This window comes from Camarhynchus parvulus, chromosome 20 (assembly GCF_901933205.1).
Source record: "Camarhynchus parvulus chromosome 20, STF_HiC, whole genome shotgun sequence".
NCBI lineage: Eukaryota > Metazoa > Chordata > Aves > Passeriformes > Thraupidae > Camarhynchus > Camarhynchus parvulus.
This window is the reverse complement of record NC_044590.1, coordinates 14,484,439-14,504,480: the sequence shown is the minus strand read 5'-3', so window position 1 is coordinate 14,504,480 and position 20,042 is coordinate 14,484,439. Positions and strand designations below refer to the sequence as shown.

The window sequence follows — 20,042 nt, the reverse complement described above, 5'->3', positions numbered from 1 at the left end:
ATCCCACAGAAATGTGAGCTGGTCTTTGGATTTGTACAAGGAGACAAATCATGAGCTGACAGCTCAGTGTTGATAGAAAATTGTTAGCAGCTATAAAAATGAAGGGTGCAGAGGGATCTGGCAAGAGTGACAAACTGAGTGATCAAGCAGCAGAGAATGTTGTGTCACCAAAAGCAATGTTTTTGCATGGGGGAGAGGTCCCTAACTGCAAGTGCAGGGGGAGGTCCCAGTTGAGCCTTTTTGAGGAGGGAAGGACATTTTCCAGCTTGTATATGAATTTCTATGAACACATACACATTGCTAGGATGTGGTCAGAAACCAAAAGAGGGATCAGGAGCTTGCAGGGAAAGGACAGAGAACAAAGCAGCCCTTGGCTGTAGTTGTGCTGTGCCCACTCTGTATGTCCTGCCCAGGGGTCCCTCCAAGGCTGATGAGTGAGGCAGGGAAGGTGACATGTGAGCTGCACGTGGAGGAGGGAACAGGGGAGATGGTCAATGGGATGAAAGAAATTTAAGATTACCTGGGGAAAGCAAGAGAAAAATTACTCACTGTGTGCAGAGCTGAAAGCTGCCTGGTTTTGGTGTTGGGTGGCAGGCTCAGTAATGGTCTGTCCTGAAGCACAGGATGAAATCCCAAAGGGCTAGTACAGTGTTCATATCACCATGACCTTCCCAAAGAAGCATCTTGAAAAAGACACCTCGGGGGCACAGGCACATCTGTGCTCATGCCAGGTGATTTCAGTTCTGCCGTGATCCAGGCAACGCAGACGGAGAGATGGGGTCTTCGCGTGGGGTTCCAAGGAGAGCCTTGATTGAGCTTCTTCCTCAAAGGGATCCAGGGATGAGCAGCCACTCTGGCAGGGAAAGCAGGGTTTTATATAGGGATCGTGAGGGACAGGGCAGAACACCAGGGCTAATGGGATGAGGGCACAGGGATGGAAGGAGTGGGGAGGGCCAATGGGTTGCATTGAGTCTGCACATCACAGCAAGGCATGCTGGGAGAAGCTTTTTTCCTTACCCTAACAAGGGTGGTTATGGCTTGAGGGGTTTTCTGTCCAGGGGAGTATTGTGGGTTCTTTCCCTGTTGGCCCACCAGCCTCCACAGTTCAGAGCATAAAGAGGCTTAGAAAGAAATGGGACAAATGCAAAGAAGGGAGGTCTGTCTCTTGATGGTTAATGGTCCAGGTACAACACTGCCTGAGGGTATTGCCCACCTGCTGTTAGCTAGAAGTTTTTTGAAGGGGAATACTAATTTTTAAGACATCCTGTATCTGTGTCTTATCTTGGTGACAGGTGCAGGCTGCTGGGTTATCTGGCTGATGAACATGGCATTTCCCATATAGGGAATGGTGATCAAGAAGCATTGTTGGGGTGAAGGAAACACTGGTGGTGTGAAAAAGAGGAGCTAAAGTAGTGCTGTAAAATGGATCCTGGGCAGATCTAAGCCAGGAGAGCAGCACTGCTGGTGCCAACCCCAGTTTTCCTGCTCAGGAGCACCTACCCCTATGCTATAGAGTGCGGTGAGATGGGATCCTGGTCTGAGAACCTGCTCTGGCTGTGCCAGGCTGAGATCCAAAAGGCTGTGGTAGATCAGAGGAATATCTAGACAACAGCTTTCTGTAGTGCTAAAATACATATTCTATGGCCAGGTCCTAAATCCACTCTGGTGAATTTTTAGGAATTTTTTTTTTTGCAGGAAAGCATTTAAGTGAGTTCCAGAAGGTATGTTCCTGCACGCGTCTAGTCTGGATTTTAACTTTCTCTAAAAGGAGATGTTCTTTAAGATGCTGTCCACATGTGTTTCTAGGCTGGAATATGGAGAAATACTTTCCTTTGAAAGCTATTTTTCACTATATGGGCTGTTAGTAGTCATCTGTTCCTGAGCTCCTGAGGCCTCTGTGATACCATAGGGAATAACAGATCATCTTGGATTTCTCAGATTCATTATGTGCTCACAGAATTGCCTTCAGGATTAGCCCTTTCCAGGCAGTGCAGATGAAGCTGGAGGGAGGCTGGAGGGAGTACCTGGCCCACATGTCTGGAAATGTCAGCGTGTGTGATGAGCTCAGTGCTGGTAGTCAGTCTCTAGCTGAGCGTTCTGAAAGCAGCAGATGGTTGGGACAGGTTGCTGGTTTGGAAAAGCTGAGGCTAAAGCTAAATTCTACTCCTCTCCCTCATGTTCCTTCCTGCAGCTCAGCGTGTGCCTCCTGGCCTCTCCATGTCTCTCTCCATTGTTGCCCATCCCACTCTGCACATGCCTTGGAGCCAGGAACACTTGTGTTGGGGCAGATGGCTTCTACTCTGGAGCAGCGAGACTGCAAGGAAGCCATTGGTCTGTGCCCTCTGGAATGAGTGCTGCTCACCCTGTTCCTCAGGGCTTTTGCCTCTTTTTTGGCCATTCAGGTCTATGGACAGTAACTCGTCCATCCTGTTGTGCACGTAGCAAGTTTATTTTTCAGTTACTTAAATTTGGTCAGCTTCACATGTGACCCCAACAGGCCCATTGGGTCAGAGGCTGTTGGTTGTCATGGGAGCAGGAGGCCTCACTGCAGAAAGTGCTGGATGTAGGTTTTAGGCTTTTTCTGAGACTGGGGAGCTTCCTGGGAAAATACACAATAGGCTTCAAGCAGATGTGTCTGACTGCTGCCCATGCATCAGCCATGCAGAATCTGCAGGACAACAGTTTCTTTTGCAAACATCGTTAAGCTTTTAGGGTGATTATGTGTTTCATGGTCTAAATACAGTGTGAAAAGATAATTCTTGTTATTAGTTGTGAACGTGCTGTCTCCTGCAAAATTGCTGGGATGCAGAGACGCGGTCCAGCTTCTTCCCCTTCCCCTCTGAGAAGAGTGACACCTCTCTTCGGGGTGTGTCTCACATTGGACAGCAGAAGCTGTAACCTGGGATAGTGAAGCATCACAGGGCATCTCATTTGGTTTGTTTCCTTTTAATCCTTAGATATTCCCAGTGTAAGTCATGCCTAGCAGGATTTTTGCTTACAGTGAATATTTTGCATTAGATATTCCCTAGAGAGAAATTCCCAAAACTGGCTTTCCTTCCCATTGCCTGTGGGAGATGGGAATGCTGTTGTACCTGCTCTGGTGTGGCTCCAGCTGTGAGGCAGATTGATGGAGGCAGGAGGTGCTTGTTTCATCGAGAGGAGCCAAGGACTGTGGTTTATCTGCTGGCTAAGAGGATAACACATCTCCCACTTCTGCTTGGGAAGAGTTTGTCCTCCCTCTGCATTAAGAGGATTTGAAGACGTCCAAGCTCCCAGTCAGCATACCTAAGCCATAGGGTGTGTGAAAGGCTGATGTGAAATGCACAGCATCTGACTAGAATGTAGACTTTCACTGCCACAAGTATTTGAGCTGTGCTGCAAGCTTTGGGCCTGGCAGGGAATCAAATAGGGCAGATCTATTCACTGCTTTCAGTGAGCAGTTTTGAGTTTTACCTGAACAAGAACAAAAGGCCAACGGTTTTGGAAAAACTCTCTCAGCAATCAGTGCTCTGTCATTGCAAACATTTCTCTTGGTGTCACGGGAGGATTATCTCTGGAAGTGGTGGCTTGTACTTGCCTTCAGAGTACACTGAACCAAGCACAAACAGAGCACGTGCTCTTGTGTAGGGCAACAGCTTTTGAGGTACAGTTCCCAGGCTTTGGTGCGTCCCATTTTCTGTGTCTCACAGAGCATGCCTGAGCTGCCTGGTACAGGCTTGAGTTGGAGAAGGTTGCAGGCAGGAATGTGAGGAAGCCTTCTGCAGATCTCTGGGAAGATAAGATCCCATCAGCTCCCCACGCCTCTTCTTGTGTCCTGAGGTCACTGTTGGTGCTGCCACTCTGTCCCCACACACCTTTCTCTGCTGCTCCTCTCTCACTAGCAAAGGAACCAAAGTTCTCAAATAATAAACAACCTTGGCTGTGCCCAGCAGGCCAGGGCCCAGGCATGCATGTGTGCCCAGGCTGTGAATGTTGAATGGGTGCCACGCATGGAGTCAGGGTAGGGCAGGTGCATTCCAAGTGCGAGAGGCGGAGATCTGCAGGAGCAGGGATGGGAGGTGCAGAGCTATGCGCCTTCACTCAGGAGATTAATCTTTCTAAGCCCAAGCCCTGGCATGCACTGACACTGTCTGCCGTGGGACTGGGAGACTTCAGGGTGCTCAGTGCAAGTTTTGGCAGTCCTGCCCTGCTGCAGTGGGCTGTGCATTGAGGGGGCTGCTTGTGCCAGAATGAGCTGCTATGCTGGAGCTCTCTGAAGGGCTTCAGTGTAGGGGTGCATGGTGCTGTGGGCTGACCACTCATTTCCTCTTTCCCACCAGGTCTACCCATTAGCACCTACGCGAAGTACTGCTACCGGAAACTCCATAAAGTAGCCGTCACTGGAGGCAAAAAGGTGAGCAGTTGCCCTGGCTGCAGGGCTTGGGGGCTGCCTGGAGGACTCTGGTGGTCACCACTGATTCAGTGATGGGAAATGGAGACAGAGTGAGCAGGGGAGCCTTGCTCAGAGTACATTTCCCCATGAATGTGTGGGAGAGTGCTGCTGTCCAGTTCCTGCCATCCTTCTGGCAGACAGCAGTGCCTGCTGTGCAGGCATCTGCATGGCCGCCTGCTTCCTGGCCTCAGGGGCAAAGACAAACCCAGCACTTACCTGTTTCCAGGGTAAAAAGAGCTGTTTGAGCACGGGATACTCATCATTTTGTTTCTTCAGGTGAAGGAAGAGTCTCCCTTTGCACTGAGACCTTGGGTCTTGTAGCTGTTTTACTACAGCGTTGTTCATTCCCAGTTCAAACAGTCATACAGCAGAGATAGGTGGTGCAGAAAGGAGTCTGTGCTCTGTGTTATCTGTAATCTTCCTTTCTTCCCTCTACATGGTTCTGCCTGTGGCCAGGAAAAGTGGTAGATGGCCTGTCAGTTCTAGGTCACCGAGCCAGATCTGGTCATCGGGGTTTGTTTTTTTTTTTGGAAATTCCTTTGGGGACTCCCTGCCATCTGAACTTTGCGTAGTGAACAAATTAGCTGAAATACCTTGAGAAGGCTGAAGGCTCCTGGCATCCTGCCAGGGGCAGGACAGTAAGCCTCCAAACACACATTGCACACAACTGCAGCCCTGGCCACTGTCCTTCAGAGGGCTCAGTGGGAGCTTCTCCCTGTCGTGTTCCCCACTTGGCTGCAGGATCACTGCTGAAGGCCACTGTGCTGGGCAGCCTGTTCCCCCTGCGACAACTCTGTGCTTTTCCAAACTGCTGCCAGAGGACATTCAAAACCCCTTTTAAGTGTTGGTATTTGTCAGAAGCAACAGGTACCAATGCCTACTTTTCAGGTTTTAGCACCTCTGAGAGCAAAGGTTTCCCTGGAGTTGGAAATACCTGGAATTCCCATCTCCAGAGGACTGTTTTACACCTGTCAGTGGCTTAAGCACTCACCTGATGCTGGGTTGGGGTATAGGTGCCCTCTGCTGACCTTACACAGGTGGGGCTGGGCTGGGCTCCACTCAATACTGCCTCCTGCAGCAGGTGGAGCTGCAGCCAGAGCAGTCCCCTTCTGTTGCTGTGCAAAACACAGCAACAGAATCTCTGCAAAACCAGCACAAATTCTCTAAAGTGGTCTCCTCTGCTCCTCCTGGGCCTGATGAATAGACCCACCCCTGATTTTAGGCAGCAGAACAAGAACCATGCTGCCTGGAGGCTGACAAGGTGCCCACATGGAGGGTCAGTCTTCTCTGTCCTGGCCACTCACCATCCCCATCTCTGGGTCACTCTTTCTCTGTGGGCTGGCTGTGTCATGGCTGCACAAAGCTTTTCTCTGTCCTCAGGGCCTCCGTAAACCAACAGTGGAAGAGATAGCACATGCCAGGAATGCCATCCTCACGCCATCGCTCTTTGGCAGCTCCCTGGAGGAAATCATGCTGCGGCAGCAGGACATGTATCCAGGGAACAAGCTTCCCTGGGTGCAGACACAGCTGTCACAGCAGGTCCTGGCCCTGGGAGGGGAACAGACTGAGGGGATTTTCAGGTGAGCTTTTGCGGTACTGTGCTACTTTTGAGCAAACCACATGTCAGTCCTCATAGCCAAGAAGCCAAGATTGACCTCCACATGCTTCCTCTTCCCTAAGAATAGCACTTCACTATGGGCTGGACAAAATCTGACTTTCCTCAGGTTCAAGAATCACCTCTTGTAGTGTCATTAGCTAGTTTGCATGTGTTAGCACAGAGGGGACTGGTGTAGTTGTGGCTTAACTATGTAGACAACTTATCCCCAGGCAGGGCGATGAGCTTTCATCAGATTTGGCAATGGTGGTTAGCCAGTGTAGGGGAGGGAGGAGCTCCGGCATCCTGGCAGAGCCCTTCATCTAATGCAGCACATCAGCCTCAGTGCTGCACAAGACACAAGGAGTAAAGAGAGACACAGAATCTCTGTGGTGAGCATGGGGGATTCTGCTTTGGGTTTGGGTTTTCTTTGTTGTTTTCTTTGTGTGTGTGGTTTTGTTTTGCATTTAAGATTTGAATTAGTTTTTCAGTACCTAAACTTAAGATAGTTGTTAAAAGGCTCAACTTTACCTTGTATGGGTATATTTTTTGATAGATAGATAGATAGATAATAGATAGATACGTGTGTATATATATAACTATATTTAGCCAGAGATGCTGCTCATCTTTGGTCTGAACGCGCTGCAAAGAAGCCTGATTACAGAAAATATTCACTCCTGAGAACAGCGATAGTTGATATCTGAGCTAGTTGGAGCCCCCACTTCAAGATGGTGTATAAAAATAAGCACCTCCTTTCTCTCTGAGGAACTGCTGCTGTAACTGCCACTGGTGCCTGAGGCCTTCTCCCTGCTCCCTTCTCCCTGAGGCCCAAGAAGCAGCTTCGGAGCCATGCTTTGCTGCCTCACCAAGCACATTGCCTGGCTCACTCAAAAGGACCTTTTCTGTGTCTCTGCAGGATACCAGGTGACATAGATGAAGTCAATGCATTGAAATTGCAGGTGGATCAGTGGAGAATCCCAAACAGTCTCAGTGACCCCAACATACCAGGTACAGGACTGTTGCAGGTGTGTTGCTGCAGCCTCAGCCACGGCGCAGTGTGGAGGGGCAGGTGCAAGAACAGCTCAGTGTGTGTGTTGCTGCTTGAGAATGTGTACACAAGCTGTCTGCATTGACCGGGATTTTGTTCTGTGTCTTTTCACTGCCTTTCCAAACACTGCCCATAGAGGAAACACTGGGTGTGGGGAGAAATCTCTGTCTCTGATGTAGTAAGGCTGTGCAAGCTGGGCACAGTGGTGGGAGTCTTTCAGGTCTCCTTGTCCTCTTCTTTAGGCAGCCCCAGAGCTGCTTCCTAGAGGAGCAGGTAGGTAGCAGCCAGTATTTGCCACGAACTGGTCTGCTTGGGTCCCTGAGCATTTCAGAGCCAAGACTGAATTAAGGTGAAGCAGCACAAGCACAGAAATCCCTTCTCTGCCATCTCTCTCACTGCTAAGTTTGCCCCTGAAGGGGGTGGGGAAGTGACCAGAGCTGTTCTCATGCACCTGCTTTCTGCCCAGCCTCTCTCCTCAAGCTGTGGTATCGGGAGTTGGAGGAGCCTGTGATCCCCCAGCAGTTCTACCAAGAGTGTATCAGCAACTATGAGAACCCCGATGCTGCCGTGGCTGTGGTGCAGCTTTTGCCGGAGCTCAACAGACTGGTGCTGTGTTACCTCATACACTTCCTGCAGGTAGGCAGCCCCCACAGCCCTGCACTGGGGCCAGGAGCATGTGAGGCACAGTTAGTGGGACAGCTGTGGTGGGACCATCAGCACAATTTTAAGACCTCTTATCTGTACTTAAGGTGGGATTGATGCTGGCCTTGTTCCTTATGGGAGCAATAAACCCTGATCCTGATCTTGTAAAGCCTGGGGTTGGCTTCCTGTCTGCCAAGGCTGCTGCTCTGTTGGTTGTGTCAGAGCACAGTGCTCTTCCCTGTGGACGCGTGGCAGATGGGGCACTGTCCTTAAGGCAGGCTTTATGTCTGCTCTCCTTGCACCTTTTCTTGGGCCGTGTGTTTGGACTTCCTTGCCCTTTCCCACTGCTCCATCTGAATGTGTTCTTGCTATCTGCAGATCTTTGCTCAGCCATCAAATGTGGGCAGAACAAAGATGGATGTGAATAACCTGGCCATGGTGATGGCCCCCAACTGCCTGCGCTGCCAGTCCGACGACCCTCGTGTTATCTTTGAGAACACACGCAAAGAAATGTCTTTTCTCCGCATGCTAATAGTACACTTGGACACGAGCTTCATCAAAGGGCTGGTTTGAGCCACTGGCCCCATGCTGCAAAACATTGTTCTAAGGAGTTCCTAGGTTAAGTCTTCTCCTCTCCACTTAGGTTTCTTCCATTGTCCTTACTGTTGTCATGCCCTGGGTTAGCCCTTCAGCATCTCCCAATGTATGATCACAAGGACTGGACATTTCTGGAAGGCTTGGTTCTGTCAGCACCAGGAAATCCTTGGGCATGCCAGATCAGGTTTAGCAGTTCCTGGCCTTTCAGTGTGCAGTCCTCTTCCTGAGAGCCACAAGATTGGGTGCTCAGTGAAAGGGCTGTGACATGTGTGAGGAACTGCTACATGGGGTAGTGAGACTCTTCATTTCCCTTCTGGAGGCAGAGTTGACTTGAGGTAGGAAAACATCACTCCTGTGCTGTGGCAAAATGTGGTCTGAGGGAAGATGCTGCCTCATCAGGAGTAATCCTACTATTATGGGGCCAGCCTTGTTCACCTCTGCAGGCTGTTGGCTGGAGATATCAGAGTTGTTCTGACGTCCCACAGTGCTGTTGGTAGAGGGCTGTGAAAGTGCAGAGGTTCAAGAACTGTAGAGCTGTGCAGCAGCATGTAAGACCAGCCCTGTGCTGAGTACCCACCCACACCATGATGCTTGGTACAACAGGAAAGCCACACACCTAACAACAAACAAGTAAACAACCACTTTGGCATCCTCTTAATGAGGGCCATATCTTCTGGAGCAGTGACCCCAGTGGCCTTGCAGCTCCTGTTTGCTACAGACAGCATGAGCTGACACCAGCTTTGCTGAGGAGCTCCTGAGCCTATGCTCAGAGCAGCCTTCACAGCTCCAGCTCCTCGCACCCCCCTTCCTAATACCACATCCTTCCCAGATCACTCTGCCAGGAACTAAGTACCAGTTTGACCCACCCTTCAGGCTCAGCCCAGGTCTAAAGAAAGCCCACAACAGTCAGAAGTGCTCCTGTGCTCAGGTACACCCTTCCAGGCAGAGCAACAACAGTGGTGTGTGCTTGAGAAATGCTGGCACTGCCTGTAGTCAACTGTGGTATCCATGCTCTTCCTTTGAGGTGTTTTCCTTGCTGGAGGCAGGTCTGCTGCAAAAAAGTGTGTTTTGCGATTACTGTTGCAGTGCAAAGTCTGCCAGTATCATGCAAGGTTGCATTTGTGTTTCTGTATCCCCCTCCCTTTCCAGCGGGGACCTGGGATCATCCTCTTCAGACTGCAGTGGGGAGCTGAGCCCTGCCGACAGTGAGGTTTAGAGCTGATGCCTGAATCAGTACCAGTGTGGGCATGAGGTGCCGTGTGCAGAGTCTTTCTAAGAGGGTTCTCAGAGCCTATGTTCGTATGAACTCCAGAGCAGGAATTCAGTTTGTGCCCAGCTGAATAAAGGTTCCTCATACCAGATGATCCTGTGGTCCAGGAAATCTTGCTCCCTTGTCAAGATAAGCTTTGTCAAGCATGCCCACGAAATGTGCCCGCATTTGTTTCACGTACACACCCATCTCCATGCTTTGATGCCTCTCAGCTTGTTCTGTCCTTCTGTAGTGCTGAACAACTTGTTCTTCACATGTGAAGCTACTCCCCCAGAAGTGTAGAGACAGGCAGAGGTTACCAGCTCTGACATGCTGTCCTGAGATTTGAATTGCTGAACGAGCTCAGGCTGTCCTGTTGCCTGCCAAGGGCTGGAGCAGCCACGTGGGACCTGCCCTCCTCTTTGAGCTGCAGGTGCCTGTGTCTGTGTCAGGCTTTGCCTGCAGCCACTGCAGTGGTGATCTATGTTACTTATTGCACTCAGCCAGTGGCAGTCAATCAAACCATAGGCATTTGCTGCTAATAAAAGTGAGTGATTCTGGAAAGGGTTGTAAAACATGCTCATAAAAGACACTGGATATTATTGTCTTTGCCAACAGATTTGTAAATACCAATCAGTAAAGTAGCTTTTCCTCTGTTCTAATAGTAATAAATACAATCTTCATGGCTGTATCTTTTGTGAATTGTCTTTTTTGTGAATTTCTGCAGCATGATTACATCTGCGTGGGGCTGCACATTTCAGCCTGAATGTCAGTGCTCTTGAATAAGATTTGAGAATCAGCATGAAGTAAGCACTTGGAAACCATGCTTTGGGCTGGTTCTGTTGTTCTTAATTCTCAGGCAACTACCAAAGGACACTTAATGAATCTTGGAAGAGAATGGTTTGAAACAGGTAAAAGACAATACTGCTTTACACATGTCTTCTGGAGCCTTTCAGGGTCATAAAGGTATGAGAGAAGTTTATGGGCAGTTGGAGGGTAAGAGGGATATTCTGCTTATGTCCCTTCTCTAGTAGCTGAGAGTGCTGCAGGTGGACTGCAGGAGGTGGCCACACAGGCATCCTCTGCATGGCCTCCCGCGGGGTCTCTGCTGATGGAGATGTAATTAATTGGGCTGTTAGGCTGACCTGATGGGGACATTTGTATGTTCAGACTAGAGCATTCCCTTATCTTTCCTTGCTAGTAGTCCAAGAAACCACTGGGAGCAGTCTGTTGGTGCTCGAGACTCGTGCTGCACAGTGTTGTGGAGCTGCAGGGCAGATGCCAGCTGTGCTATTTCAGCCACACAGGAGTGAGCCCAGGCTCTAGATTGTGTTGCTGGTCCTCTGGGGGGTGGTCACTGTCTTGTCAGACTAGGAAAAGCTGCTGCACTTCAGACAAAGCCAGTGAGGGCTGCTCTGTCACACCACCAGTTTAGGATCACATATGCTGGCATACCACTGAGTTTTCCCACCAGTCGGGCTGGCAGAAGTGTTGTAGGTGGGCTGTAGGGCAATGGAGCACAGAAGGAAGACCAGGAACATTGTAACCTCACACAGTCCTTTCCTAGGGGAATGTCTGCAGCCCAATTTCTGAGTGTTCCCCAAAGCTTTTCTGTGAAATGAGCTGATTTTTGACAAATCAGAAAAGGCCACAAACCAAGTGCTTCAACTCAGGCTCCAAGACTCAGGCTCACTCCTGCAGTCACCATGACCTGACACCTGGATCAGTTAAAGAAGTGATGGCCAGAGCAGCAGCTGGCCTTTGAACAAGCTTGTGGATTGTTCTGGGCTTCTATGGGCAGTACAGTTGGACCCAGTGCTAGAGGGCAGCTGGGACACAGGTCCTTGAGAGGAGGCACCAGTGGCTTGTCCATTACCTGCTGCTGGCTGTGGGAGACTGAAGTGTTCCAATGGGGCCAGCACTTCTGCAGTGCTGGGTGCTCTTGCTTGTGCTGTTGGATTTCTGGCTGGTTTGAGTCTCCTTTTCACAGAGCCTTACAAGAACTTTTTGCTATGCCTGCAAACAGAAATAGTAAAAGCAATTCTGCTCATGGCAGCTGATAGACACCATGCCCTCATGTCTGTTGCCCATGTGCCACCTCAGCTCCTGAAAAGGCTGGGCAGATGTTGTGGATCACAGGTGGATTTTGGACCTGTGTCCTAGATTACAAAGCAATGTGTATTCTGTTTGCCATCTGTTAGACGTCTGACAGTTATCTTCTGTTAATTGGGCAGTTCTCTTCATCTCTTTCACAAACCAGTCCTCCCTCTGGGGAGACATCTGCTGTTAATGGGCTATTGAATGTCACTGCATGACTGATAAAAATTACAGCATCCCATTGTGAGATGCCCCGCCCAGACGGAGGAGCCAAGGATTCTTAACTGGATATAATCTGAGTTTTTGGGACACCAGATCAGCCTTTCCACTGGATTCTCAGAGGAACAGCTGCTTTTTCCACTGGATCTTCAGAGGAAGACTACACTTTTCTACAGAATCACTGCTCTAACAGAACCACATCTGCCACTCCAGGAGGACTGCAGCCACCATTCCAATTGGACTGCTACCAACGCCCTGACCAACAGGGTGTCAGGTTGTATTCTGACTCTGTCAGTGGTTTTTCTTTTGTATTATTGCATGTTTTGTTTTGTTTGTTTTTTTCCTTTTCCTAATAAATTGTATTTCTGACTTGGAGTCTCTCACTGGTTTTGCTTTCAAACCAGAACAACCTGTCTGTAGGTTCAGCTTGAGGTGGAGAAAGGGCTTAGCTTTGGCAGCTGCCTGATGTTTTACAGGACAGGGCAACCATAAGGCTACCCCTCTGATAGAGAAGTTCCCCGCTGTCTTTCCTTCCATTGAAAATGTGAAGGGTGTCCCTGCCCTTGTCCACCAGAGATGCACAGAAGTTCTGCCACCTCCTCAAAGCTCCTGAGTAATGAGAGGCCAGTTTTTAGTATAATTCTCATGTAGGTTTTTAGTCCAATCCTTACATGGAACTTTGCACTAAATCAGCCCTGTGGGAAGGTAGAGACCAGAGTGTCTTGGTTTGGAAAGACAGGAGTCTGCTAAGGAAGGCGGCAGGAGCCTCCCCTGAAATGGAGAATGTAAACCCTCCCCACCCCTCCGAATTGCTATAAATTTTAAATTAAGGGGCTCTCAGGCAAAAATGTGAGAGCAGGAAATAACAGTTCTTTAATAGGGAAAAGAAAAAAAATAAAATAAACAATGCAGTCCACTAGAACAACACTGACAGAGTCAGAACCCAACCTGACACCCTGTGGGTCAGGGTGTCGGTGGCAGTCCAGTTGGAAATGTGGCTGCAGTCTTCCTGAAGTATCAGGTGTGGTTCTGTTGGAGCAAGGGGGATCTGTAGAGAAGGATGTATTCTTCTTCTGAAGATCCAGTAGAGGAGAGGCAGCTGCTGTTCCTCTGGGGAATCTTGAGAAAGCCGTGCTGGTGTCTCAAAAACCTCTGAATTATATCTGGGTAGGAATGCTTGGCTCCCCCCTCTGGGCGGAGCATCTCACAATGGGATGTTACAGTTCTTTATCAGTCATGCACTGATATTCAATAGTCTGTTATCAGCAGATGTCCCCTCCCGAGGGAGGTGTGAATGTGGTCACTCAAAGAGAGAGATAAAGCAAACTGCCCACTTGACAAAGGTAATCTGCCATACAGATGGTAATGGAAAACAACTTGCATTGCAATCTTCAACCCAGAGGAACGGGGGCAGGTCTGCTTCGGGAGCCCTGCAGGACTGGCAGGAGGCAGAGATGGGAGGCTCCCTGTCCTGATGCTGCCCCAGTGCTGGTTTGATGTGGGTGCAGCACAGCACTGGCAGATTGAGCAGAACTGGCCTGTGGAGACAAGTGCCAAGCTGGGGCTGTGTGGAGCAGGGCTGTGGCTCTGCCACACTCATGGACTGTCTGCGGGACACCCAAAAAAATGAGATGGGAAAAGTTGAATTATTTGCTGAGGTCCTGTTGAATTATTTTAGAGGTCCTGTTGTCCTATACCATTTGTCAGCCATGGTGAACAGTGGCAAGAACTGGTTGTGGGTGCAGTGGGCTGGGGAAACCAGCTCAGGCATTCATCATCCCATGACGACGGAACAAGAAGGAGCATGGGTGTTCTGAGTGAGGTGGACCACATAGAGACCTGAACAGAGTTGAGTGCTTACAGGTAGCCATGCAGGAAAGCTTTTGGGACATATGGAGTCACTCATCGCCTTGACTATTCCTTGCAAAGCAGGGGACACCAGCTGAGGACTCTGTCCAGGCCACAAGGATTTGAACCTGCATCTCCTGCCCCAGCCTCTGCCTGGACCTTCCTCTGTCTCACCATGTAAACTATCCATTTTGTCTGAAGTGCTTAGTGTTTACAGGTACCATAAAAGGAGCTTGTATCTGAGGACTGGAGGACTGTGTGACCTCTGCTGTCAGGGCTGGATGCTGGCAGAGATCGAGGCCCGAAGTCATGAAGGTGTTAGGAAGGTCAAGGTTCTTAAAAGCTGCAGCTTCTCCCAAAGGAGAACTAGTGGGTTACGTCAGTTCATCTCCGCTCACAGACACATTTCTTCCATCTCATCTGTGCCACGTCTGGTCTTTTGTTCAGGTTACAAGTGAGGTGGGAGACCAGGTGGTCTGTGAGGGATGTAGGGGGGGTGGAATGGAGGAGGGAGTGGGGCCCTTCCTTTTCAGTGAGCTGCTGGATTGCCTCAGCTGCCTTGAAACAGGCTTCCCTGAAACAACATGGCCTTGGTGCCATGTTGGGGGAAGACAAGGGCACTGCAAGTGCAGACAGTCCCCAGATACTGGGCTAGGGTGTCCCCTGGTGGGTGTTAACTCCTTGCTTTTGGGACATATAACCCCAGGGACCACAGAAAGGCCTGTAGAGCCTCATCTGCAAGTGGACAGCCCTGTAAAGAATGAGGAGGTGAGGAATCCTCAGCCTTCTCTGTTCTCCCAGCTAAATCAGGATGTCTGGGCGCAGTGATGTAGAAATGTCTGCTTGTCTGTGTGTCCCTCCCAGCCACTCCCTGGATGGGGCTGTGCTTGCTCTGGCCAAGGGCACAGGCTGAGGGTGGGTGTCCCAGACATCTTTTTATGAAAATCCTTTCCTTGGGATTTTTCTTCCTGAGAAGCTGAGAGGCCTCAGGGACAAAATGTAAACAATGATTATCTGCTGCTGTGGAATGCAACAGGTGGATCTGTGATTGGTCTCATATGGATGTTTGGAATTAATGGCCAATCACAGCCCAGCTGGCTTGGACACAGTGTCTGAGCCACAAACCTTTGTTATCATTCTTGTTTTTCTATTCTTAGCTTAGCTAGCCTTCTGAGATGAAACCTTTTCTTCTATTCTTTTAGTATAGTTTTAATGTAATATATATCACAAAATAATAAATCAAGCCTTCTGAAATATGGAGTCAAATTCTTGTCTCTTCCCTCATCCTGAGAGCCCTGTGACCACCATCACAGGTGGGCACCCATCCCTGGAGATATGTAGCCAGTTCCCAGCCTCTGGTGCTCTGGTCAACAAAGAAGGGGTGAAAAACTGTCCCAAAGTAGAAGGTACCCAGAAGTGGAATTCTGCTATGATGATGGCACACTGACCTGGTGAGTCACTCAGCTCCCATCCTTGTGTGCACCTTGGGAGCAGTCTGGAGGTCAGCTAGACCTGTGTGACCTCCAGCAGCACTCTGACAAAAACAAGTACAAGCAGGGTGAAGCTGAGGGCTCTGGCAGAGGTCTAGAGACAGGAAAAAACCCTTGTTGGCTCAGACTCCCCTCCTTCCCACTGCCATGCAGGCCCCAGAGTAGCCAGGCAGGGAGGAGTGGAGAGTCTTAGGCAGGGAATTGCTTCAGCCAGGCACAGAGGCTTTTGTGACTGCTCTCTGGGGCTGCTCCTTGGGTGCATTGCCCTGCCACAAGTATGATTGTCTCGGCTGGAATGTAGGGAAGCAGAACTGCTAAGCTCGGGGCCAGCTTCCCAATAACACCACTACAGCCAGGCCCTTGAGGGGAAGTAGCTGAAGGACACCTCACTGGGAACTTCCTCCCCGCTTCTCAGGAATGTTGCCTAAACGCAGACCTTTGCGCTTGGACCTCAGGCCATTGCCTGAGCCGGGTCAGCCATTTCTGTGATGATGGAGATCCTGGTCCAAGCCAGGATCTCCTCCTCTGACCTGCCTCATCGCTGTAGGATTTTCCAGTGCTCATCTGGTCACTGTCACTGTCTCTGCTTTGCTCCCATTTACCACTGGCCTGTCCTGTGCTGGACAGGGCAGTGCCCTCCCAGCTCAGTTCCTGCTCACCTGTCCTGTGACAGCTCCTGCTGCTCCCTGACAGTGAATCATGTGGAGTGCTCATGCTGAGCATAAATAAATGATTTACAGGTGTCATGGTTTGACACTGGCACAATGCCAGTGCCCCATGAAAATATATTTCCCTGGTGTTCGCTGTGAGATGTGACCAGGAAATAAGCAAAGCAGGCCTCTACCTTAGAAAAAAAAAGTTTATTAACTAAACTACAAAAGGAAAACAAACCACACACACACACACACACACACACACCTGGAAAATGAAAACTCCACAAAAAAAAAGCATTTCCTCCTCCCCCCACATTTCCAATACATCTTCCAAATTTCAACTCTCCATCCATCACCCTTTAAATACTCAATTCCAGTCCATCAAGAGGAGAGGAGTCCTTCTTGGGGCCATGGTGACCTCTTCCTTGCATGCCCAGCGCTCCCACCACTGGACAAGGAACAGAGCTGCTTCAAGGGTTATCCTTTTAAGGGTGCTTTGACCAGTTCCAAAAAAGCACAGTTTCCTCATCACTCTCGGGACCTCTTGTCCCCCCCATACTTGTCTACCCCCTGGGGCCGGGGCGTCTCCAAACTGAACCCTCTCAGTTCTGAGCCATCGCCTCCCCCCTGGATGCAGCCTCTGTGTCGCGAGGAAGCATGGTTCTGTCCATGGCTGTACCAAAAGAGTCCAGCAACCAGCTACTCCATCATCCCTTTCCGGCCTCTTCTTTACTCTCCCAGCCTCACTCACTGCTCCGACTGTCATTCATTTGCTCATTTCTTCTTTATCATCCACTCCATCTCCCCTCTGGGAAAGGTCCAAATGCTCTGTGAGGTCTTCATTGTCCAGAAAGGGGTTAACAAACTCCTGCATGGGCCAGGCTCCTTCCCTGCTGCACTCCCCCCTTCCCCCTCCTTCTTCACAGGCCGATATCACTTCAAGGCCACAGGCCCGTACCAGCTTTCTCTCTCTCATCTTCTAGCTGGGGGGGGCTGCCCAAATCCTCTCGGGGCCTCTCTCCCTCTGTCTCTCCTGGGGGGGGCTGCCCAACACCTCCTGGTGCCCCCCACCACCCTTCCATCTTGAGGGGTCAGGCCTACCTCTGCCGGGCCGCAGGTTTTCCCCCCCCGCCCAGCTCGAAGCCGGGCAGGGGAGGCCTTGCCTCTTTGCTGGCCGGAAATCAAAGAGGGAGCCCAAGGGAGTGCTCTGCTTCTAACCCCTGTGTTCTCAGAGGCGCATCCACCCTCAGTGGCCAAGCCTGGTGTCAGTTTAAAATCTGAACACCTATTGGCCTCTGGCCACTCCATTCCCAGAAAACCTGCTTCCTGTAAACCCACGACAACAGGTGACACCTGAAGTCCTTTGCAGAGAAAGCAGAGAAGATCCAAACTGATCCTTCCACTTGCTCAACAGCAAAGCTTGCTAAACAAGACAAAAATGCTGGCTACTTCTTGCCTCCCTACCTCAAATTCCCTATAAAATTTGGTCTCAGCATGATAGAGGCTGAAGAATGGAAGATAGCACAGGTTACACTAGGGAAAATGACCAGAGACAGTATGGTCTAGCTAATGAAAGCACAAACAAGGCCTTGGAAATAAACTCTTTATTGCCACCACAAGAATGTGGTCTGTGTTTGCTGTCTGAGGGCTCTTCAGCTCTCCAGTCACACACCTCACTTGCATCAGATGAGCTTTGGGCGCTCTGCTATGTGCCGTGCTCTGGCTTGGGCTGGAGGGATGGGCTGTTGGGAAGGCAATGGGTCCACGGTAGGGAGAATGTCCTCAGTGGCACAGCTCTCCATTCCACCTTGGGATGTGGGTGGGTTTGCAACAGGTCCTTGAAAGTTCTTGTTGAGGGCTGGTGCAGGCCCAGGTTGACTGATCCGCTCTAATACTGAGTCAGCAATCCGATTTGACATGGTCCTTATATCCAAAGTGTTGGCTAAGGCTGGTGAGTTTAGGCTCCTTTTTCTTTCCAAGTTCTCCTTCACCATTGCACAACCTTCAGGCTCCATGGTTTTGGCACACCCAGCCCCTTCTGCAGGGGCAAGCCACATTGCTTTCAGGCTCTGCTGTTCAGATGCTCTGGGGAATCCTTGTCCAGCTTCCATGGCCTGCCTTGGACATGTCTGGGACGACTGCACTTGTCTGTTGGAGACATTTCCCCCAGGAAGCTCCAGGATTTCAGTGTACTCACAGCCAGTGTCTTGTTCAAACTGAGAAGTTACAGAGGATTCCAAGGTGTAGTGAACACTCTCAACAACTTCTCTGGTGAGTGTGTCAAGGGAGGTCTTTGAAAGTACTCTGTCTGCAGTGTCCTTGGATTTGTCTGCTTGGGTGGCTCTTCCAGCAAGAGACAGGTCCTCCCACTTGGCTGCCACCCCTGCCTCAGCAGCTTTGGATGTGCTGGATGCCAGACGGTCCCCCAAGATCTCCAACACTGTTGCTACAAGCTCTTTCGCCATCACTTCCATTTTCTGATGGTGATCTAGAGAAGTATCCAAAAGTTCTACTCTCATGCAGCCTAAAAGTCTTCCTCTGATTTCCCGGGCAACCCTCTGTAAAAAGCTGACATGCTGATTCCTAGGAATCTTCAACCGCTCCAACACTCTGTACAGCACAGTCTCAACCAGCTCTTCAAGCTTCTTGGCTTCTGCTGCAGTTAGTTGCTCAAACACAGCATTCAAGAGGCCATTGTCAGTGCCATCTGGCTTCCTCTGGGAGTCAGCAGCAGTGCTGGCATCCTTCTGGCCCAGCTCAGCTCTGGAGTAAGTTTGGCCCTTGTTCAGAGCTGCTCTCCCTTTTCTGCATCCCCCCAATTTTTGGCTCTTGGGTAGGCTGGAAGGCTTTTGAGGCTGCAGCTTCCCCTGACAGGAAGTGTTGGTGATTCTTGGCAGGTTGGGGCCATGCTTTAATTTGGCCCAGGATGTCAGAAGAGAAAAAAAAGTGAAAAGTGAAAAAAAAAAGTGACACCTTCCTGAAAAGTGACACCAGGTTGTGGGTCATGTTGCTCGGCCCCTGCATGCTGAGGATTACTGAGGGCCCAGGCCGGCACTCTGCTTCAGCCAGGCCACGAGGGCAGGGGAGAAGGGCTTCCCTCAGCACGGTGTGTGCCTGCACATGGCCCTGCTGCCCGTGCCCAGCTCAGTGCCCTGTGCTGGCTCAGCTCCCAGCCATGGAGTCCTTTCCCCGCCACTGTGCCCGGCCCAGCAGCACTGCCCTGCACAGTCCCGTGCCCTGAACACAACGCTTTGCCTACCTCTTGCTGCCCCAAGATCTGCTCTGACTGTAGCTTGATCCTGGTCAGGTACTGCCTGTACTCGTTGAACTCCTTCACAGTGCAAATCACCTATGGAGGGATGAGGGCAGAATCCCCCAAAAACTGTCAAGTCATGCAGTTGGCCTTCCCCAAAACAGCCTGAGCCCAGTGGGAGAGGAGCTGCCCCCAAGCCCTCCCCTCATACCCTGGTGTTGGGGCCACTGCTGTCCCCCCAGCCAGGGCTGAACAGGCAGCGTGGGGCAGGCTGAGAAGGGCAGGTCTGGGGCTCTCCAGGGGGATGTTGGTGCTGCTTCTCCTGCCAGGGACACCAACGCACAGCCCTGTTCTCTGGCAGCATCAGCTGCAGCAAGGGCTGTGGGAGCCCTGCTTGAAGAGGGCTGTTCTTGATCAGCCTGATGTCCAAACCTACCTTGTTTTCTCTGGTGACAAAGCCCTGTTTCTTCAGCAAATGCAGCACATCCTTGCGTTTGTGGTAGTCCTGAAGGACAGGGTCATGCAGGCAGTTGTATGCTGGGCTGAGGTGGTGGCAGTAGGGATCATCCAGAGTGAAATAAGGAAACGGCCGGTGGAGCTGTAAGAGAGAGTTTCCAGAGTATGAAGGCGGCAGGAGAGTGGAGCGAAGAGGTACCACATGGTACCTGTGAAAAGGTAAAGGTCTTCTCTGTCCTTCTGTAGGCACAGAGACCTGCACAGACAGACTACAGGGCTGGGTTGTGATGGGTTAAGGGAGAAAAGACAAACTGCACAGCAACCCCACCAGCAAATAGGTATCTTAGGCCACCAGGAAGAACTGCAGACCCATCCAAAAATTAACCTTCAAAGGTTCAAATGCAGCCAGTGGAGAGTGAATGAAACCAGTCTCCTTGGGTTAGGCAGGCCCAAGGGCTGTGTTG

At 50.5% G+C, this 20,042-nt stretch overlaps 1 protein-coding gene across 2 annotated transcripts in view; it reads left to right on the top strand.

Annotated features, from left to right (window-relative positions):
• The window catches only part of LOC115912028 (rho GTPase-activating protein 39-like), a 60,069-nt gene extending 49,601 nt beyond the window's left edge, over window positions 1-10,468 (top strand). For both annotated transcript variants that reach the window (XM_030963361.1, XM_030963360.1), the window contains exons 6-10: window positions 4,320-4,393; window positions 5,813-6,012; window positions 6,943-7,034; window positions 7,541-7,710; window positions 8,095-10,468. In XM_030963361.1, the coding sequence (XP_030819221.1) occupies window positions 4,320-4,393; window positions 5,813-6,012; window positions 6,943-7,034; window positions 7,541-7,710; window positions 8,095-8,289 (731 nt within the window). In that variant the 3' untranslated portion in view covers window positions 8,290-10,468. The remainder of the gene's footprint in view (window positions 1-4,319; window positions 4,394-5,812; window positions 6,013-6,942; window positions 7,035-7,540; window positions 7,711-8,094) is intronic.
• Window positions 10,469-20,042: the final 9,574 nt, after the last annotated feature.